Genomic DNA, 19,183 nt, shown 5'->3' on the forward strand with positions numbered 1-19,183 from the left:
TTCCTTATTGTGGTATTGGTCTCCAGAGATGCTGAAGGGGCTATATCTTCATTTGTAACATCTCTTTGGGTGTTCACTTTTTAAAAGGGAGTTTCATGCTAGGATAACGTGCTGGATTTCTGGCCTAGGACCCAACAGGTTCTTTGTTAATTTCTAGAAAGACACAGAAGCTTCCCTTCTCTCACCCATAAATGACAAGAAAGTAGACTTCAGGATGGAAGGGAATCCCTTCAAATTCTCAAAGTCAAGGGGGAGTTTTAGGCCTACTATCATACAATTTCAGATTTCAGTTTTTTAAATTTAAGATAAAAACATTAAATAGTGTGGTCAGATAGGGCAAGGTATTTAATGCCTACTCATTTTGGCATTTCAAGAGTTAACTCATGGTTTCTCTGCTGATGGTGGCATATCCCAGGGCAAATGAGATCATAGTATTAACGAGTAGAACCACAGTCCATTAGGTTTGAGTCTGTTAAGTCATTTTATCAAACAACTGACAAATGTGAGAAAAATCTGGGTTACTGCTTACTTGAGCTGAATGTTAAATGTTAAAGAACCACTGCCTTAAATGTTAAAGAACCACTGCCCCAGGAAAGTAATATTTTGGGCTATGGCCTAGCCCTTCAGTCAGTCAATACCTAACTTTGGTCCGAGGCATTTGCTTTTGTCACTAGTCTAAAGTCTCTGCTACTTCATTTCTACAGCTTCTTCAGAAGAATGCTAACAACAACTTCTTAGGGAGGTCTCTGGAAATGCTTGACATTCACCTAATGCTACATATGAAAGTAATGCTACTCTTAGGGTCAATGAATCAAAACGGAGGACAGAGAGGGCCCATGGAAAACCACAATGAAGAAAAGAAAGGGCTGCTATTCCCTCCAAGTTGTGTGCCCCTGGCCCTAAACCTTGGGTTCCAGACACTGGTGTGGCCCCAGCCTACTCCTAAGGGTGTGACATGGCTTGGAACAGCCCTGCTGGGGTAGGTTTTCAATCGGAATGTGGGTATCCATACCCAGATCACTCCTAGTTTTTTGATTCTTAGAGACTGGATGGGAGCTGGAGTTTTACTAGGTTATGTTTGTTTTCTGGGAAATCTAAATGGCTGGAACCATCTTTGCCACCTGCAGCTACTGTCCACCCAGACCACATCAGGTCAGAGTAGTGGGCCAGGGTTGAATATAGTTTAGGCCCACATCACCAGGTTTGGACTAAGACCAACCTGACCTTTGGGGAACTGGGTTGGACAAAGGGATATACAAAAATTCAACCCATCATAGTGTTTTTCTATAGGTGTTTATGTCTGTGGCTTTAGGGACAGTATTTCTATGTTGGCCACAGCCACAAAGGATGAATTCGCAAATGCAGTATGGCTTAGCTACTAAAACCTCGGGGTTACTCTACAGGGAGGGTAAGGGAGAAGCAGTACTGCTGCAGAATGCCCCTCTGAGGTGACTGATCATGCCAGACGGACACAGCCAATTTCACTGGAAAACAGTTTACCTATGACATTTTAGAAGAAACATGGCTGGAATGACACAAGACATGGCACTAGTTGAGTTTGTGATTGTGCATTCCTTAAGGAATGGGTGACACTTTTAAAAAGCTTATATTTCTACACGTCAAATGTTTTGGATTTAAAGGTGAATATAAGGTGATTGGTTAGGTCTTGAAAGTGACTTTGTGAAAAGTCTAAAAGTGGAAGTATAAAGTTGACCCACGGTGAGATGATTAATGATGGGCCAACTGCTCTAAGTGCTTAGGAGAATTTGGGGTGTCTGCTGAGTCATCATAAGGCCTTCAGGCCACAAAAGTTTCTAAGAGGTTTACAAGAAATTTCTAGATGTTTTTATGTAGTTTTTGACATGTGAATAATATATTGAGTGCTCACATGGATCAAACCAAATAATGCCATTTCAAGATAATATTGATTGTTTAACACAGATGTGATTCAAATCAGTATAAAGGAAAATGAAGGTTTCACAGGTACCTGGTGGTCTCTTAAAATGCAAACACTAATGCAAATGTTGAAACGGATTTACCTTATCATTTCTTTCACATAGAAACTTTAACCTTTGAGCTCGCTTATGCATAAATACTCCATCCAAATGTCCTGTTTCCACTGACCGGATCTCAATAGCTTTCTCGCCCCAGCCCATTATCTGATTGGAATGAATGTAGGCTGTCAAAAGGAATTTCCAAAACTGCATTAAAAACATTAGATGGGCAATAACTCACAGCATCTGTTCACATCTTAACCACAAAAATGACAAACGACTTGAGATAAATGGACAAAGCAAGTCTTACAAGAGTTATTCACAGATTTTTTTTTTTTTTTTGGTGGAATCAAATGGTTGTTTCACATTTCTTGATTTTCGTTTCATTTGGGGGGTGTAACTGCTGAAGGAGATAAGGAAGGGTTAACCTACCCACAGACGTGGGCATTTCTCCCCATTGGAGCACCACATCCTTAGTTATCCGGCCATAGGTGTTTACATACACCCCCTCATCCTCATAGCAAACAAGCATTTCCATTCCATCTGTTTTAGGCAAGATGACAATAGCATGAGGAGTGATATTGCCCTGAATCTAGAAGACAAAGAAAAGCCAAGCATTATTCTTTTAAAAAATAAAACGCCTTGACTATTCATCTCTAACAACTGCAAAAAAGAGATTTTTGTTTATTTTCATTGTCACCCTAAAGACTGAAATTTGCTTTAATTTAACCACTGACTTGTAAAATACCCTGGTAAATCAAACTTAGTCACTAGATTAAAAATTCAATTTACCTGTTCCTAAAAACAGCATGTAAATCTATGGCACACCTACTATGTGCCAATCATGGGGCCCTTTACATATATAATTTCTAGTACCTAGAATAGCTCCCCAAAGTAGATAGCTTTGTTTACAGATGAGGAAACTGCATCTCAGAAGGGCTTTGTGTCTTAATCAAAGTTGTGCTAGTATTTGTTAGTAGAGTTGGGATTTGTGTACATCTTGTTGATGTTGAAATTAATGTGTTTTCTATTAGCACAACTACTTCCAAAAAAGATGAGGAGAATGTAAGCCAGCTGAATCTAATGGAGATAGCTTAAGTGGGGTCAAAATGAACTCCTACCAAAATAATCTGTGAAAAAAGTATATATAGAGAGGATTGTTTATCTGGGTGTCTAAATGCCAGAATACTTCATGGCTTGGTTAGAAAAAATATTTAGAATTACCACTCATTTAAAAAAATCACTATTGCCGCACACAGTGGCTCATGCCTGTAATCCCAGCACTTTGGGAGGCCGAGGCGGGCGGATCACGACGTCAGGAGATCGAGACCATCCTGGCCAACACAATGAAACCCCGTCTCTACTAAAAATACAAAAAATTAGCCGGGCGTGGTGGTGGGCACCTGTAGTCCCAGCTACTTGGGAGGCTGAGGCAGGAGAATGGCATGAACCCAGGAGAGGTGGAGCTTGCAGTGAGCCGAGGTCACGCCACTGTACTCCAGCTTGGGTGACAGAGCAAGACTCCGTATCAAAAAAAAAAAAAAAAAAAAAAAAAAATCACTATTGAAATAAGTGTATATTAATTTGTTCTAGGAAAGGAAATGTGATGTTGTTGTGATCCCCTAGTTGAGAATGCCATGGCAGCCCAACATGTGCTTGATGGATTGGACTAAGACAGTTGAGGATTATCATAGTTATGCCTTAGCTGCCTCACCAGGAATGTGAGCTGTGAGTCCTTGTGTTCACCCACATCCACATGAGTTAAAAGTGGTAATAATGCAGCAATGAATGGCAATTGTGTGTGTGTACGTAATATACTGAAACAACTTCTTTTAGTTATTGCATTTCATTAGAATAAAGTCTTAAAACTCTCAAAATACCAGTCAGCAGTAGCTTCAAACATTCCTGATAGTTTCTCCTGTATGTTAGCCTTGGGATTACACACAGGACACACACTTTACACTACACTTAATCCTAATAAGTGAATCCATGTGCATCATTTCCCTTTAACAGTTATGTTTCAAGCAATATGTCAGGATAGTAATATGAATATTTTAGGGCTAATAAGATCTACAATTTGCAGGGCCCTGTACCAACTGCTTTAGATCCATTACCTCATTTAATACTAATGATAATCCTATGGGATAAGTCTTTTTATCCATATTTTACAGATGCAAAAGCCGAGGATTGGAGAGGCTGCCTACTGTGTCCATTACTGCAAAGCTAATACATGCGAGAGACACTGTGTCTGACTCCACTGTACCGCACTGCCCTCAAGCTGAAGAAAGGAACTAAAAATAGCAAAAAACAATTTTCTCCAATAAAATAGTACCTGACCATTGGCTTTCTCTAACATAAAATGAACGAATTTCCCTTCAAAAACTGAATGTGGAAAGTCGTCTACCGAATATAATTCATGCCCTTGAAAGAAAAATATCATATTCATTTTAATCTAAAGTCCAAAGAGACAACATGTAAATGCCAAATGATTTCTATTATGTATTCCCCAGTTTTAGGAAGTCATAAAAATTAGTTAAATTTATATATTTTAGTTATTAAAAGCAGTATACTTAATGAAGAACGAAAGTCCATTTGCTGGTTAGTAAAGTTTGCATGACTTCTACTAAAACTATGCAAAACAAATCTCTTTCTATATGCAGGCTGTTGTACAGAGAGCCCTTGAAAGTCTACTTGTGAGTACTTACATGAGATGGTATGTAGATATCATAAGAGTTTCCTGAATCAACATCAATTACATGGAAACCAGTGTGTGAACCAAAAATAACCTTTAATCTTTGACCTTCTTCTACTGTGAGATCAACTAGCAGAGGCTTGTGCTGGAGATCTGCAAAAGACTTTAAAAATCACCCCATTAGTATCCCCATCACTCAAAGCGGTATCTTAATAATTTTTTTCCTTTAGCCACTGTCTAGAGGAAGTTAACTTCTAACTTTATTAAAGTGAAAAACTAGAAAATTTCTCTTTCAGTTTTAGGTCTGTTGATATTCTGGCCCTAGGAGGAAGGGTCTAGCATCCATTTGTGCCCCTTTCTCTACCCTTTGTCCTTCGGGGCAGTGAAGTTTAAGTTGGTGCACAGGTGTAAATTTTGACAGTGGTAATGTATATTAAAAACCTGGTGCCTGGGTACTGCTGTTTTCTCCTGTTTATTTCTGGCCTTTGTCCTCTGAAGAAGGCCCAGTCACCTTTCTGGCCCCTCTCTTTCCCATGTGGCAACCAGGCCCATCCACAGCAACTACCCTTTCAGAGACAGCCTGGGAGGGACAGCCAAGGCCGGCTGTTTTCTCAGCCTGTTCAGTATTAATGGGCATGCTCTGGTTTGGATTTTTCTTCAGTGAATGAGTGGGCATAAGATTGGCACTTTCTCTTAACTTAATGTTGGAATCTGAGACTTGGGTTTGGGTGGTAGAGAAAGAGGTGGGAGTGGAACATCACAAGATTGATGGCTTGCATTGACTATTTGGGTTTAACTAGAAAGCAAAAAGAGAGGTCTTGCCAAGTTTGTCAAAGTTCTCTGTGTTTGAATCCAGAGCCCAAGCCCCAACTAACTGTCAAGTGTTCCTCTGCCATTTCCCTTTGCTATTTTTTAACCACACTCTACCTTTGGGCCTTGAGATCTGGGAGAGCATTTGTGAAACTACAATTGCCTTAACTATAATGCCACTGCTACCTCTCAGACCCTTCTCTTCTCATCTTTTGCTAACACCATTCTGACAGCATGGGAAGCTCTAGCCTCCTGTCCTTCTCCTGTGGGAAGGCTTGGCATCTTGCCAGTTCCACTCTTTCCTGTTCAAGTCTTTGCCTTTGCTCTTTCCTCCTTCTGGGCTGGGTCTGGTGTGTCCGAAAGAACATTTTGCACTCTCTCATGTGTCTCTGGGTCATAAAATGGTGGCAGTAACTTCAGAGCAAGAATGGGAATGGGCTGTTGATTGAAAAGCTTTTGTGGAGACAGATTTTGGCAGAACAGGAGTACCACTTTGGCTTTTAGGAGTTATCCCTTAATTGTTATTAGTAACCTAATGCATTCCAATTTTTTTTTCCATAAAAGTGAGGTTATGGAGGGGAGCCCATTTCCATTAATGAATCTATTTTCCTGAGCACATCACAAGCCATCTGCACTAAGGGAACAAGATAGAAGTGATTCAGCTCTGAAATGGGCCTACATGGTGTTCCAAGGGCAGTTTTGCCCTTCATGGCGAATGTGGCAGAAAAGAATTAATAAGGAGCCAAATGGAGATAACAGTCATAAAGGTGGGGAGAAAAAGTGAGAGCCAATGAGACATAAAGAAGTAGACAGACATAAGCTGAGAGAGAGAGAGAGAGAGACAGAGAGAGAGTGTCAGAGAAGACAGAAGATAAGTTCACTTGGGCTATGCATAGGTTATGCAGCTCTGAACACATCTGGGTGCCTGTAAGTACTGGTCCTCCTGGTATTTGGGTGTCAGCTTCATGAGCTGGGGTCAACAGCACTAGCATATCTCCATCCCACTCCTGGCAAATCTCATGAGTGACCAGTCCAACCATGGTGGGTACAGACTTAGACAAGGTAAAAAATGAAAAGGCAATCAAAATAGAAGAATGCAGAAAAACTAGGTCATTTCTGTAAGTTAGCACTGGGGACATACAAGCATCACCTCAGTTTTAGGGACTTCATCCAGAAAGATTTATGAGGATTAAAATACTTAGAGACTCAGTTTAACTCTGAGATTCAGTGCTGCCATTTGTCTGCCTTTTTCAAACAAAATATCAGGGAATACCCTGGTTTAGGTGGCTTTATAACAAATGTCATTGCATAAGATCATAATCAATGATATGCCTACTAACCATTCTAAATGCCTCTTGAGGATGATGATTCATAGATCTCAAGGAGGAGGGCATACCCAAATTTTAATCTAATTTTATAGCATTTACAAATACTTAGTCTTTACTTTTGAAACAATAAACCCCAGAGTACCTACACTTTTAAAACAGGTTTATTATCTATATGAAAATTGTTATTGGTCTATATAGACTATTTTATAAATGGGTAGAAACTGAAAATTTTTAAAAAGCACATTTTAGATAATCACATGCCTGCTTACCTTAAATGCCATGAATTTATGATATGGTTTAGGAGCCCAAGCATATATTTCCACAGCATTCTTTAAGGCAATCACCAAAAATTTGATCCTTTCATATTTAACTGTAATAGAAAAATTATAAGTGAAAAAGTACATCAATTTATTCAAGTTCTTTGTATTATATTAATGAATGTATAAGCAACAATATGTAAATTTAAATATTAATGTTGGGTGTCAGCTTCATGAAGGTGATGTTCCTGGTGTGGGATTTTTTTCATAGATACTGATTTAGCTTCCCTTAGCCAACTTTGGTTGGCAGAACACTTATGGCTTTTGCTTTATATTGAAGACTCTTTTCATCATCCAGAGATATAACTGCTTAGGACTGTCTTTAACACTAGGTCTAGATGTTGATATTCATTGTAATAAGAATGTGCGTAATTTCCTTCATGCTAGCTTGCCTGGCTTTTACGTTCACCCACATGTAAGTAGCTGAGAGCAGATATGGCAAGATGGTAGAAAAATTAGCAAATGGGCAGATATAAAGGCTGCTGTTTGCTTATTATTTATATTTGAATTCCAATTACCAAGTGAAATAATTGCTTGTTTATGCTTCTAACGAAAGGGGGTGTTAGGAGTCTTGGGTTCTGTTAGTGACTTAAAGGGCTCCGAATACTGACAAATCCTTTTACTCTTTAGAAAGCTGGAATATTAAGCATTGTAAATTCTATGGACAGAAGCTTAGTTAAGTGATTGAGTCCCCACAATGCTTTTGCTTACACAAAGTAGTACTCAATAAATGCTTATTGAATGGATGAATGGAAGAACAGACTGTTGTCTGGCATTCTCTTCATTACTCTTACCTGTGTGTGTGTCTCTGATAGAATAATAAGCAATGTTTACAATGATACCTTGAGAGATTGAACAATCCTTTAAGTGCCTTCTGAATCTTTTGCTATTAAGTGTGGATTCTAATTCTTAAGAGAATTAGTAATCCACAGTTGGTACACATGGCAGTCAGTTTCTTGGTAAAATACCTCAACAAACAGAATATTCTGAGTCCTAAAGAAACTAGGTAGGAAAAATTTTAATACACTTAAATGACATTAAGTTTCCAGTTATTTGCTTTATAACTTTTCATGACATAAAGCGTTTATTAGACTATTTTTGCTGATCTCTTCACCTGAAACCTAGGAAAAGATCCAAGCTCTTGGCATTGAAGGAATATACCTCAAAATAATAAGAGCCATATATGACAAACCCAGAGCCAACATCATACTGAATGGGAAAAAGCTAAGAGCATTCCCCCTAAGAACTGGAACAAGACAAGAATTTCCACTCTTACCACTCCTATAGTATTGGAAGTCCTAGCCAGAACAGTCAGGCAAGAGAAAAAAATAAAAAGCATCCAAATTGGAAAAGAGGAAGTGAAATTATCTCTGCTGATGACAGGATCTTATGCCTAGAAAACCCTAACGATTCCTCCAAAAGACTCTTAGTGCGGAGAACTTCAGTAAAGTTTCAGCACACAAAATTAATGCACAAAAATCAGTTACATCAATAATGCTCAAGTTGAGAATCAAATCAAGAGCTCAGTCCCATTTATAATAACACACACACACCCCACACACACCCCTAGGATAATACATTTAACCAAGAAGGTGAAAGACCCCTACAAGGAGAACTACAAAGCACTGATGAAGAAACCATAGGTGACACAAATGAATGGAAAAACATCCCATGCTCATGGATAGGAAAAATCAATATTGTTAAAGTGACTATACTGCCAAAAGCAGTCTACAAATTGCCAATGTTGTTTTTTACAGAATTAGAAAAGACAATTCTGAAATTCATATGGAACCAAAAAAGAGCCCCAATAGCCAAAGCAATCCTAAGCTAAAAGAACAAAGTTGGAGGTATCACATTACCTGACATCAAACTATACTGTAAGACTGTAATAACCAAAGAAGCATGGTACTGATACAAAAATAGACATACAGATCAATGGAACAGAATAGAGAACCCAGAAATAAAGCCACATACCTACAACCAACTGATCTTTGACAAAGTCAACAAACATAGACAATGAGGAAAGGACACCCTGGGAAAATTGGCTAGCCATATACAGAAGAATGAAACTAGACCCTTATCTCTTACCATATACAAAAATTAACTCACGATGGATTAAAGATTTAAATGTACCCAAAACTATAATAAGAAAACCTAGGAAAAACTCTTCTGGATATTGGCCTAGGCAACATGTTTATGACTAACACCTCAAAAGCAAATGCAACAAAAACAAAGACAAATGGGACTTAATTAAGCTAATGAGCTTCTGCGTGGCAAAATAAACAATCAACAGAGTAAGCAGACAACCTACATGATGGGAGAAAATATTTGCAAACTATGCATCCAACAAATTTCTACAAGGAATGCAAACAATTCAACAAGAAAAAATCCTATTAAGTGGGCAAAGGACATGAACACACATTTCTCAAAAGAGGACATATAAGCAGCCAACCAACAGATGAACAAATGCTCAATATCACTAAACATCAGAGAAATGCAAATCAAACCCACAATGAGATACCATCTCACACCAGTCAGAATGGCTATTACTAAAAGGTCAAAAAAAACAACAGATGGTGGTGAGGCTGCAGAGAAAAGGGAGTGCTTATACACTGTTGGTGGGAATGTAAGTTAGTTCAATCTCTTTGGGAAACAGTACAGAGATTTCTCAAAGAACTAAAAATAGAACTACCATTCTACCTAGCAGTACCACTTCTGGGTAAATCCCAAAGGAAAATAACTTTTTTTTTTTTTTTTTTTTTTAAATGAAAAGGGCACCTGCATTTGTATGTTTATTGCAGCACTGTTCACAACAGCAAGGTCATGGTATCAAGTTAAGTTGTCCATCAACGGTTGATTAGATAAAGAAACTGTGGTATATATACAGCATGGAATACTATGCAGCCATAAAAAGAATGAAATCGTGCCATTGGCAGCAACGTGGATGGAGCTGTAGGCCAATCTCCTAGGGTAAAATAACCCAGAAACAGAAAATCAACACATGTTCTCACTTATAAGTGGAAGCTAACAATGGGGTGCACGTGAACACAAAGCTGGAAATAATAGACACTGAGGACTCTAAAAGGGGAGTAGCAGGTTAAGGGCTGAAAATTTACCTGTTGCGTATAATGTTCGCAATTTGGGTGATGAGTTCACTGGAAGCCCAAGCCTCACCATTATGCAACATACCCATGAAACAAACCTGCATATGTACCCCCTGGATCTAAAATAAATTTTAAAAAGAAAAGAAAAAAATCCCTTCAGATTTTGCTGATTTTCAGGTTGAAAGAAGAAATAAATAGGTTCATATTTTTAAAGAAATTTAAAATCATCTTGAAAATAAAAACTTATCTAAGCACATATAGGCTCAGATAAATCAAGAAATATTTTAAATGACTCTTGGATATACAATTTGCTTTTCTTTTTTATTCTCATTTTATATTTTTAAAATTTCACAAGAATTTGAACATACTAGAATACTCGTGCTACAAGAAGATGTCAGTGCTGTTGTGGCTGGAATCTCATAGGGGAAGCTAAGTGGAAACTGCAAGTGGTTCTTTGGATAACTAAGGCAAACAGTGTTTCTGAAAATTAAGCTGGTCTCAAGTTTTCTGATAGAGAATTACCAGATATTGCTCCCTGGTTAAATTTTACTTTAGATGTGTGGATATAGATCAGCCTACTGATGTTAGGACAATGAAGGGACGGCAATGATTAGAAGGAAGACGTCAGAAATGTTAGAAGGGCCAACAGTAGATGTGCAGGTCAAATAGGATTCCTGTAGCCTGATGTTTTTGAAAAACACTTGTCAGGTATATGCAAGAGATAATATTCAGAAATGTTACATTATTTCCTGCAATGAATTTTATGCTCTGTAATCATACAGTATTAGTTTATGGACACAAAGTTTGATCACTAGAAATCTTTGGACTAACAAATGCCAAGTAACTAAGGCAAAATACTCAAAAGGAAACAGCTTCGAAATTGTTTCTATTGCTTTCCCCTGAAAACATGACCTGTTCTCAAAGAAAGCAGCTCACTATTTTCAAAAGAAAACCAAATACGCATATGAATCTGAATTCTGCTTGGTGTGAGAATGATGGGATGTATGTTTTATACTTTGCCAAATTATCAAATTGAGGACAAGAAAAAATTAGAATTCCAGGGTATCCTATTAGAAAGTACCAAATAATTCTGATTGCTGAACAAAAATGTACAGTGGAGCAAATAGCTTGCACTGCCGCCCAGCCTGCTATAGAAAAACATTCCCGCATGTGGTCTGGTTTGTGAATAAAGCTATGTCCTTTGAACATCCATTCCTTTTTTTAAAAACAAATACTTCTTAACTGATTTCCCTGGGCCTGGCTCTGTGCTAAGTGCTGGCGAGATGTAGATGTGGCTCTGGCCACATACGTTTACAGACATTAAATGTTTATTTTTTTCCAAAAGCTGCTTTTTTTTTTCTTTGAGATGGAGTCTCGCACTGTTGCCCAGGCTGGAGTGCAGTGGCGCCATCTCGGCTCACTGCAACCTCCACCTCCCAGGTTCAAGTGATTCTCCTGCCTCAGCTTCCCGAGTAGCTGGGATTACAGGTGCCCGTCACCATGCCTGGGTAATTTTTTGTATTTTTAGTAGAGACAGGGTTTCACTGTGTTGGCCAGGCCGGTCTTAAATACCTGATCTCACGATCCACCTGCTTTGGCCTCCCAAAGTGCTGGGATTACAGGCATGAGCCACAGCACCTGGCCCAAAGGCTGCTTTTTATACTTATCAATACATACATTATCTATGTTGTAAGGTCAGGGGCTTTTTTTTTTTTTTCCTTTGTAAAACTGTGAATGACATGTTATTAAGTGAGGAACATGTCCTTCTCAGGCACCAAATCTTCAGGTTCACTAGCCAGCCCCAACACTTCCTAGTATTGTGTCAAGGTTATCTGGGAAGGTCACCTGGAATGAAATTAGAGAAAAGGCAGGTGGAGACTCTGCTTCAAAATAGAGTCCCCTTTCTAGTTGGCAGAATATGATACACTGAAGTTCTTGCTTTCTGAGCTCTTCTTTATAGCATGCCCCTTCTGTTTCCACATTCTGTATTTAATACACTTGATTAGATTTCCACTGACATTATGTCATCACACATGATTGGACCCACTTGACTGGTTAAAATTTCAATGTGTCTCATACTTTTCTGAGACCACATCATGGACTCCTTTGAACTGAAGGTGTCTAATGTTCCTCCGCCACTCCTTTATTGTCATTCTTTATGTTAAATAATTAATGTATTTTATCTAGTACACATTTTAAAAGCCTCCACACATTTTCTTATTTTTATCAGCTATGGATTGAACAAGTCTTACAGGTACCTATTTTAAAAAGCCAAATAACTCTACAGGGCTTATGAAAACCAAGTCCCTGCCTCCCTGCTGCTTCCTGCTCCCTAAAAACAACCACTTGCAACTCTTTCAACTACTTCTTTCAGCAATTTGTTTCCAGATTTCTAAATAACATGATTATAATGTTATTTCTTGATTTGTTTTCTTCAGTCACAGACATTATTTACTGACTTTGTAGTATGGAAAGGATTTACTTTCTTACATCATTTCCTTCTCTCTCTAGCTTCTTCTCTTTCTTATACGTATGCACACATGATTTACTTCTGTAAACTCTAAATATAGCTATATTTTAAATTTTTGGTTAAATCAATATTGAGTGTTAAAATTATTATTGTTCATGATTGAGGTATGTAGTATACCATGGTTACATTTCCTTTCTTGTTTCCCCTTTTTTTTTATACTTGTTTTCTATGTATCTATCTCTAAGCACATGTCAACTTTCTGCTAATAAATGCCCTTCAACATGGTCAAACGCAGCAGGTCATCTATTTATACCATTTTATTTTTCTTGGAGGCATCTTTCCTGGAACCCTGCATTGTCCCACTCTGCCAGGACTTATTTCTTTCTAGGCCTGTGGCAGACTTGTCACCCCAGGTTCCCTTCACCATCATTCTGGGTATTTTCTTCATCTTCCTGGACTACCAGGTTTAGTTATTTATTTTGGTGGAACACATCCTTCAGTTGCTTCCTGAGAAATGGTGCATGAAAGGTAAATTTTTGAGACAGGAGTAAATCGTGTGTGATAAAGTAGACTGCCCTCCCTAATGTGGGTGGGCCTTATGCAATCATCTGGAGACCAGACTAGAACAAAAAGGCTGAGTCTTCTTGCTTGGTTGAGCTAGGACATCAGTCTTTTCTGGCCTTCAGACTTGGACTGAAGCATCAACATTTCTTGGGTCTTGAGCCTACCAGTGCTCATAGTGGAACAACACCATCAGCTCTCCTGGTTCTCAGGCCTTCAGATTTGAACTGGACTTAAAACTTTGGCTCTCTTGGGTCTGAATCAGCTTGTTGACTGAAAATCTTGAGACTTTTCAGCCTCTATAGTATAGTCATGTGAAATAATTCCTCATAATCTCTCTCTCTATATATGTATATACACACATATATATACATATGTATGTGTATATATGTATGTATATGTGTATACACACACACACTCACACACACACACATATATATATATATCTCCTTAACCCTTAACACAGGAGGGCTATAAAATACTAGTTGGAAATAATTCTGTTGGGAATTTGGAAGGCCTTGCTGTATTGTCTTTTAAGCTTCTATATTGCTGCTGAGACGTCCCAGGCCACACTTATTCTGGGTCTATTGTATGTAAACTGTTATTTATTTACTTATATTGTGACAGCTTTGCCAGTTTTGAGGACCTTCTCATTTCCCAGGTATTGATATATCATGTTGATATGTCTTTTTGTGAGTCTTTCTTTCATTCAGTATCCTGGACACTCAGTGAATCCTTTTAATATGGGATTTCAAGGCTTTTAGTTCTAGATACCTTTCTTACATTCTTTCTTCAATACTTTCATTTCATATTTTCTAAAACTCTTATTACTTAGATTTTGAACCACTTGGACTGATCTTTTTATTTTCTTATATTTTCTCTGCTTTGCTTTTTGTTCTACTCTTTAGGAGAATTCCTTATCTTCTAACACTTTTATTACATTTTTTATTTCGCCAATACATTTTAGTTTGCAAAATTTTTTCTTGGTCTTTAAATGACTTTCCCCTACTTTGTTCTACCCTTTTTTTTTTTTTAAACAGCCCTTTTCTTGTTTTATAGAAAGAAGTTTTCTAATCTCTGTAAAGCTATTATAGTTTCTTGCTTCCTTCCTTTCTTTCTTTTTACATTTTCTTCCACTCCTCATTATCCCTGTTTCTTCTAATGTCCTTTCTTTCTGTTGTTTAGGTTTCCTTTATATTTGTGAATTTCTCCACTCCTTGGTATAGACAGGCTTATCTTTAGGGTAGTTAAGCAGAAAGCTTTTTTCATGGCACTTCAAATGTTAGTACCTATACATCTTTTATTTCTGGCCATTTAGTTTCTCCAAAGACATTTCTTACATTCTCTTCCCAGGGAGTATAAGCATGGCTATTTGGGAACTAAATAGGGGTTAGAGGGATGTGTATGTGTGTGTGTTTTCACAAGTATTCCCAGCATCAGATTGACTGTGCAAACCTTTCATCTTCTGTTGCAGCAGAGGAAGGTAGTGGCCTAACTACTCAGAGGTGGAGACTGGGTTCTAGAAGACTTGCTGCTCATGAGTTTTCTAACAATTCTATTTTCAGTCCCACCTTACACCTCCACTTCCACCTCAGATTCCCCTGGGGCCTTAGTTCCTGGGCCTTTCCAGGTTCTGTTGGATTGATTTTGATCATTTTCCTCATTGCAGATTCAGAATTCAGAATTTCCTGGTATTCTAGGTCTTTTTCCAGTCACTCAGCTACTCTTTCAATTTTACTGACATTTCTTCTCTTCTCTTGTCCTCATAGGCTTATGGCATTTTTATTCTTTTCTTGTCATTTTAATGAGTCTTTGGAAGAAGGTAGATAAAAATGTTCAAACTGGAGCCTAGGACTTTATTCTGAATGCACTCTTTCAATTTCATCAATCTGGCTTTTAAAAAATATAAATAATGCTGAAGGTTCCAGCAACATCTGAAGCTGGTCACACATGCATCATCAATCTGATAGAAAAAACTAGGTGAAACCTAACTAAATAAGTCTGATTGAGTAAACAGACCAAACTTATAATTCCATGTCTTCAGACTTACCAACTTTATAATGTATACAGCCTTCCAAGTCCCCAACAGTGATCCAGCCTTGTTTCTTTTCTACTTCTGGGTCATTATGTAGTATTCTGTTTCTTAACCATGAAAGATAGTAAACTCGTAGCTTATTCTTCTTTCCTGTTGAAATAATAGAGGTTTAATTTCAAATCGCTGTGACAGCTCTCACTCTTTCCTTCCCCACCTCCATTTATTTCTAATTTATTTTATTTATGTGTGTGTGTGTATGAAGGCATAATAACCAGTGTCCCCAGCACTTTGTCATTAAAATGGTGTTTCTGCCAGAACTTATGGTTAAAATAGCTCTAAGTGTTTTAGACACATCACAAAATTACAATGTCTTTTATCTTCAGGTGGTTTCTTATTTGAGCATGCTGCTCTTACTCTCTCTTCCCAATGCAAAGCAGTGTCTGCTGAACTTAGTAAGAGCTAACTCTTCAACAGAGTGGTTGATCAGGGTTCCAGAACATTCTAGATCAATCACATGAAGAAGTGTTGGCAACTGGGCATTTTGGCACCTGCCTTTCCTTCACCATATAACCTAATAACAAACAAGAGGATAATATGGGTTCAGAAAATTATACTGGGCAGGTTTATGGTGCTGAAGTCACTGAAAGGAATACTGAACAAAAATAGAAAAGGAAAAAAGGATGCAAACTTGAAAACTTAAAGTTCCCTTTGGTAAAGTGATCTTGGAATAAAGAATTCATAGGATGATAAAATATCTAGACAATATTGAAGAGTACACAAATAGCAAAACTTGATATAGTCCATTAGATTATTTGCACCAGATAAAATGTCCATTGGGATGACTCTTCCTAACTAATGATAAATTTAGCTCTATGGGTTGTATTTTTTGGATACTTATTTTTCTTTATCTTAGGCTTTAAAAATGTTTTATTTATTTATTTTTTTGAGACAAGAGTTTCACTTTTGTCGCCAAGGCTGGAGTCTAGTGGCATGATCTCGGCTCACTGCAACCTCTGCCTCCTGGGTTCAAGCGATTCTCCTGCCTCAGCCTCCCAAGTAGCTAGGATTACAGGTGCCACCCCCAGCACGCTCAGCTAATTTTTGTATTTTGAGTAGAGATGGGGTTTCACCATGTTGGCCAGGCTGGTCTGGAATTCCTGACCTCAAATGATCCGCCCACCTCGGCCTCTCCCAAAAAAATGTTTTATATTTTATAGATGAATATATACCAGCAGAAGAGAACTTAGTAAAGCATTACACATGCATTTGACAGGAGAGTGCATTCATCACCTAAACTAAGGGAATCATGGTGTGGTCAGTATTCAATTTTGTAACCAAAGGCCTAGAATCCCCATTGATCACAGTAGCTAGGATGGACACGAGAGCCAGTGTTTCCTCCTTTCTATGCCAATATGAATGCAAGGTTAGTTCAAGAATCTTTTGCTCCTATTTTCATTTTCTCCTTTCCCTATCTGTGCCTCATGAGAAAAGGAAATGCTTACACTGTTAAGAATGAAGATATGCCACTAACAACATAATGAAGTCTGAATGAATTTTCTGGTTGCATTTCCCCTTTTGGTAGCTGACTGGCAGATACGCAGTTTTCATTTTGATTTGGTAGTATAGCAATTAGGAAAGCAGTTCACCAGAACAAGACTACATGGGATTAAACTCAAATGGTAATACAAAAGGAATTTACCTGGTTAACCTTATTTGGGGAGAATAAAAAGAGATGAAACTGAGCATTCAGTGGAAAGGTAAAAGAAAGAGGAAGTTTAGTGACAAGCAAAAGCATTTTGTCAAAATGGAAGTATAGCTGAACTTTGAGGAAAGTTCAAACCAGCATCCCTGTGTTGTCTCTTCGTGAAACAATGGCTGAGCATAAATCCATGTTCTCAAACTTGGCTGTACAATGGAAACACATCAGAAACTATGAACGCTCCTGATGCCTAAACCCCACCCCCAGAGATTCTGACTGTGGTCTGGGGGTGCAGCCTAGATTTTCACATCTCCCCAGGTGATTATAAAGTGCAGTAGCAAGTTGGTTCCATACTAGATGGAAAGAGAGGGGAAGTGATGGGTGTTACTCGTTAAATAAACTCCTTCAAATACCAAAAAGAAAAAAAACTTTCAACAAAACTACCCTCTTTTAGGTTGCATTTTTAACTTGTTACAAGGCCTTCACTTTAGTCTCCATCTTTTTTTTTTTTTTTTTTTTTTTTCCTATTTAAGGCTCTTTTTGGGAATCAGGAAGCTACAGAGCATAGCAGTAATGATTCCCACACTCAAATCTTTTTGTAGACTTGATCACCCAGTGTGCCAGCTGCACCTGCCAAAACATCAGTGGGCTATAAGCAAGAGAATTTTTGAGGGAAGAGACCAATAAATTTCTGCTTACTAAATGTCCCTCTTGGAAGCCTGCATTTTGATATTCTGTCCGTATGTGGTAATAACTGGAGTGCAGAAACCTTAAAAACATCTGAAGATCCTTGCTGAGTCCTGACAAAGGTAAAGAGCTATAAATATATAGCCTTTGTGGTGTGTCTCTGCCTAATTCAGATTTAATGCAGAGGTGAGAGACTTCTTTTTGGAGGTCAGAATTCCCAGTGTTACAAAATGTGGGCAACCTCACTCTGGCTATACTGCTATACTTTATTGTGTCGTTTGTTAGCTGGGAAGGGCAGAACTAACTGTTTCTGCAGAAATGAGGTGGATCACTTTCCCGCTGTATGGACCTGGGGGACTCATCATCTTAGTAACATACCTGAAATTGTCACAAGGACATTTAGTCCCTCTAGCACATCCATCTGCTGAAATCGCCTCCGGTTGATCAGATTATAGACTTTGCCTTGCCCACTTCGGTCCAAAAGCATCAGGCCATTTTCAGTCCCCACCAGAAGGTTTACACCTGTAAATTTAAGAAGCACCTTAAGACTGACTTTTCATGAACTTTGATCTTCTGCATTGAGAGTCCCTATAAAATTTAAGAAACTGTGACTTGTAAATATACACTAATGGGCAAGTAGGTAAATATAAACTAATGAGTGTAGAAGCTCTGACATAATAATTAAATCATTGTACTTCTGGTAATGAAATTACAGTTTTCTTTTATAAAGTTAGCAGCATTCATACATCTAGTTATTTACTACCTAATGCAGAGAGTCTTTGTCAATAGGAGCCTTAGGCACAGATGTGAAGCTAGCATAATTTTCCTTTATTCCCTTCCTGGAAAAACCACTTCTTTCTTGGCTCTCCCTATAAATCATTTATCTTCTTCCCCAAGGTTCACCCCCACCCCTATGCAGTGGTCTCTAGCCTACCCACCTTCAATATACAGTGGAATTTCTATTTCCGTACTCCAATGGAAGAAAGGCCCTTCCTCCTTCTTGAATCAAAATGTAACTATCTTATGCCCCATACCCTCAAGTTTTTGCTCTTTTTTAGGGAAATGATAAACCCATTCAAGAGAAGTGTTAATAGCTGGAGAGTCACAGACATACTCACTTTAAGGGACTTCTCAGGTCTCTAAATCTAGTTCAGCCCAACACCCATGCAGTAATCCCTATTACAGAAGCACAGGCACATAAGTGGCTTTGTCTGGGTAGTTGTAATCCTAAAAATTTATTGCTAGGGAAATTTATCATCCACCCCTCAACACACACACACATTGAGAGGCTCATTGTGCAGTGTACTTTATTCATGAACATGTAACTCTCTAACTTCTCTCACGTCTTGTACTTCTATCTTCTGATCAACACAAATGTCTGCTTTTTTGTCCATATATTAATCCTTTCAGTATTAAATATGGCTATCTTGTTCTCTTCTGTCTCTTCTCTAGAGGACAGAGCCTCTATCATGAAATGTTTCCTAGG

At 38.2% G+C, this 19,183-nt stretch overlaps 2 protein-coding genes across 7 annotated transcripts in view; one reads left to right on the forward strand and one right to left on the reverse strand.

Moving 5' to 3' along the window:
• LOC129058725 (uncharacterized) overlaps positions 1-4,706 on the forward strand; it is a 40,615-nt gene extending 35,909 nt beyond the window's left edge. The window contains exons 3-4 of one of the 2 annotated variants that reach the window (XM_054552990.2): positions 705-979; positions 4,166-4,706. In XM_054552990.2, coding sequence (XP_054408965.2) covers positions 705-979; positions 4,166-4,289 — 399 coding nt within the window. In that variant the 3' untranslated portion in view covers positions 4,290-4,706. The remainder of the gene's footprint in view (positions 1-704; positions 980-4,165) is intronic. The other variant, XR_008524049.2, reaches the window with a different exon arrangement.
• The window catches only part of TNIK (TRAF2 and NCK interacting kinase), a 400,486-nt gene that overhangs the window by 2,827 nt on the left and 378,476 nt on the right, over positions 1-19,183 (reverse strand). For all 5 annotated transcript variants that reach the window (XM_054552986.2, XM_054552987.2, XM_024244766.3 and 2 more), the window contains 6 exons: positions 18,076-18,219; positions 15,327-15,461; positions 7,094-7,194; positions 4,700-4,849; positions 2,427-2,586; positions 2,040-2,179 (listed from right to left, as the gene is read on the reverse strand). In XM_054552986.2, the coding sequence (XP_054408961.2) occupies positions 2,040-2,179; positions 2,427-2,586; positions 4,700-4,849; positions 7,094-7,194; positions 15,327-15,461; positions 18,076-18,219 (830 nt within the window). The remainder of the gene's footprint in view (positions 1-2,039; positions 2,180-2,426; positions 2,587-4,699; positions 4,850-7,093; positions 7,195-15,326; positions 15,462-18,075; positions 18,220-19,183) is intronic.

This window comes from Pongo abelii, chromosome 2, assembly GCF_028885655.2.
Source record: "Pongo abelii isolate AG06213 chromosome 2, NHGRI_mPonAbe1-v2.0_pri, whole genome shotgun sequence".
Lineage (NCBI taxonomy): Eukaryota > Metazoa > Chordata > Mammalia > Primates > Hominidae > Pongo > Pongo abelii.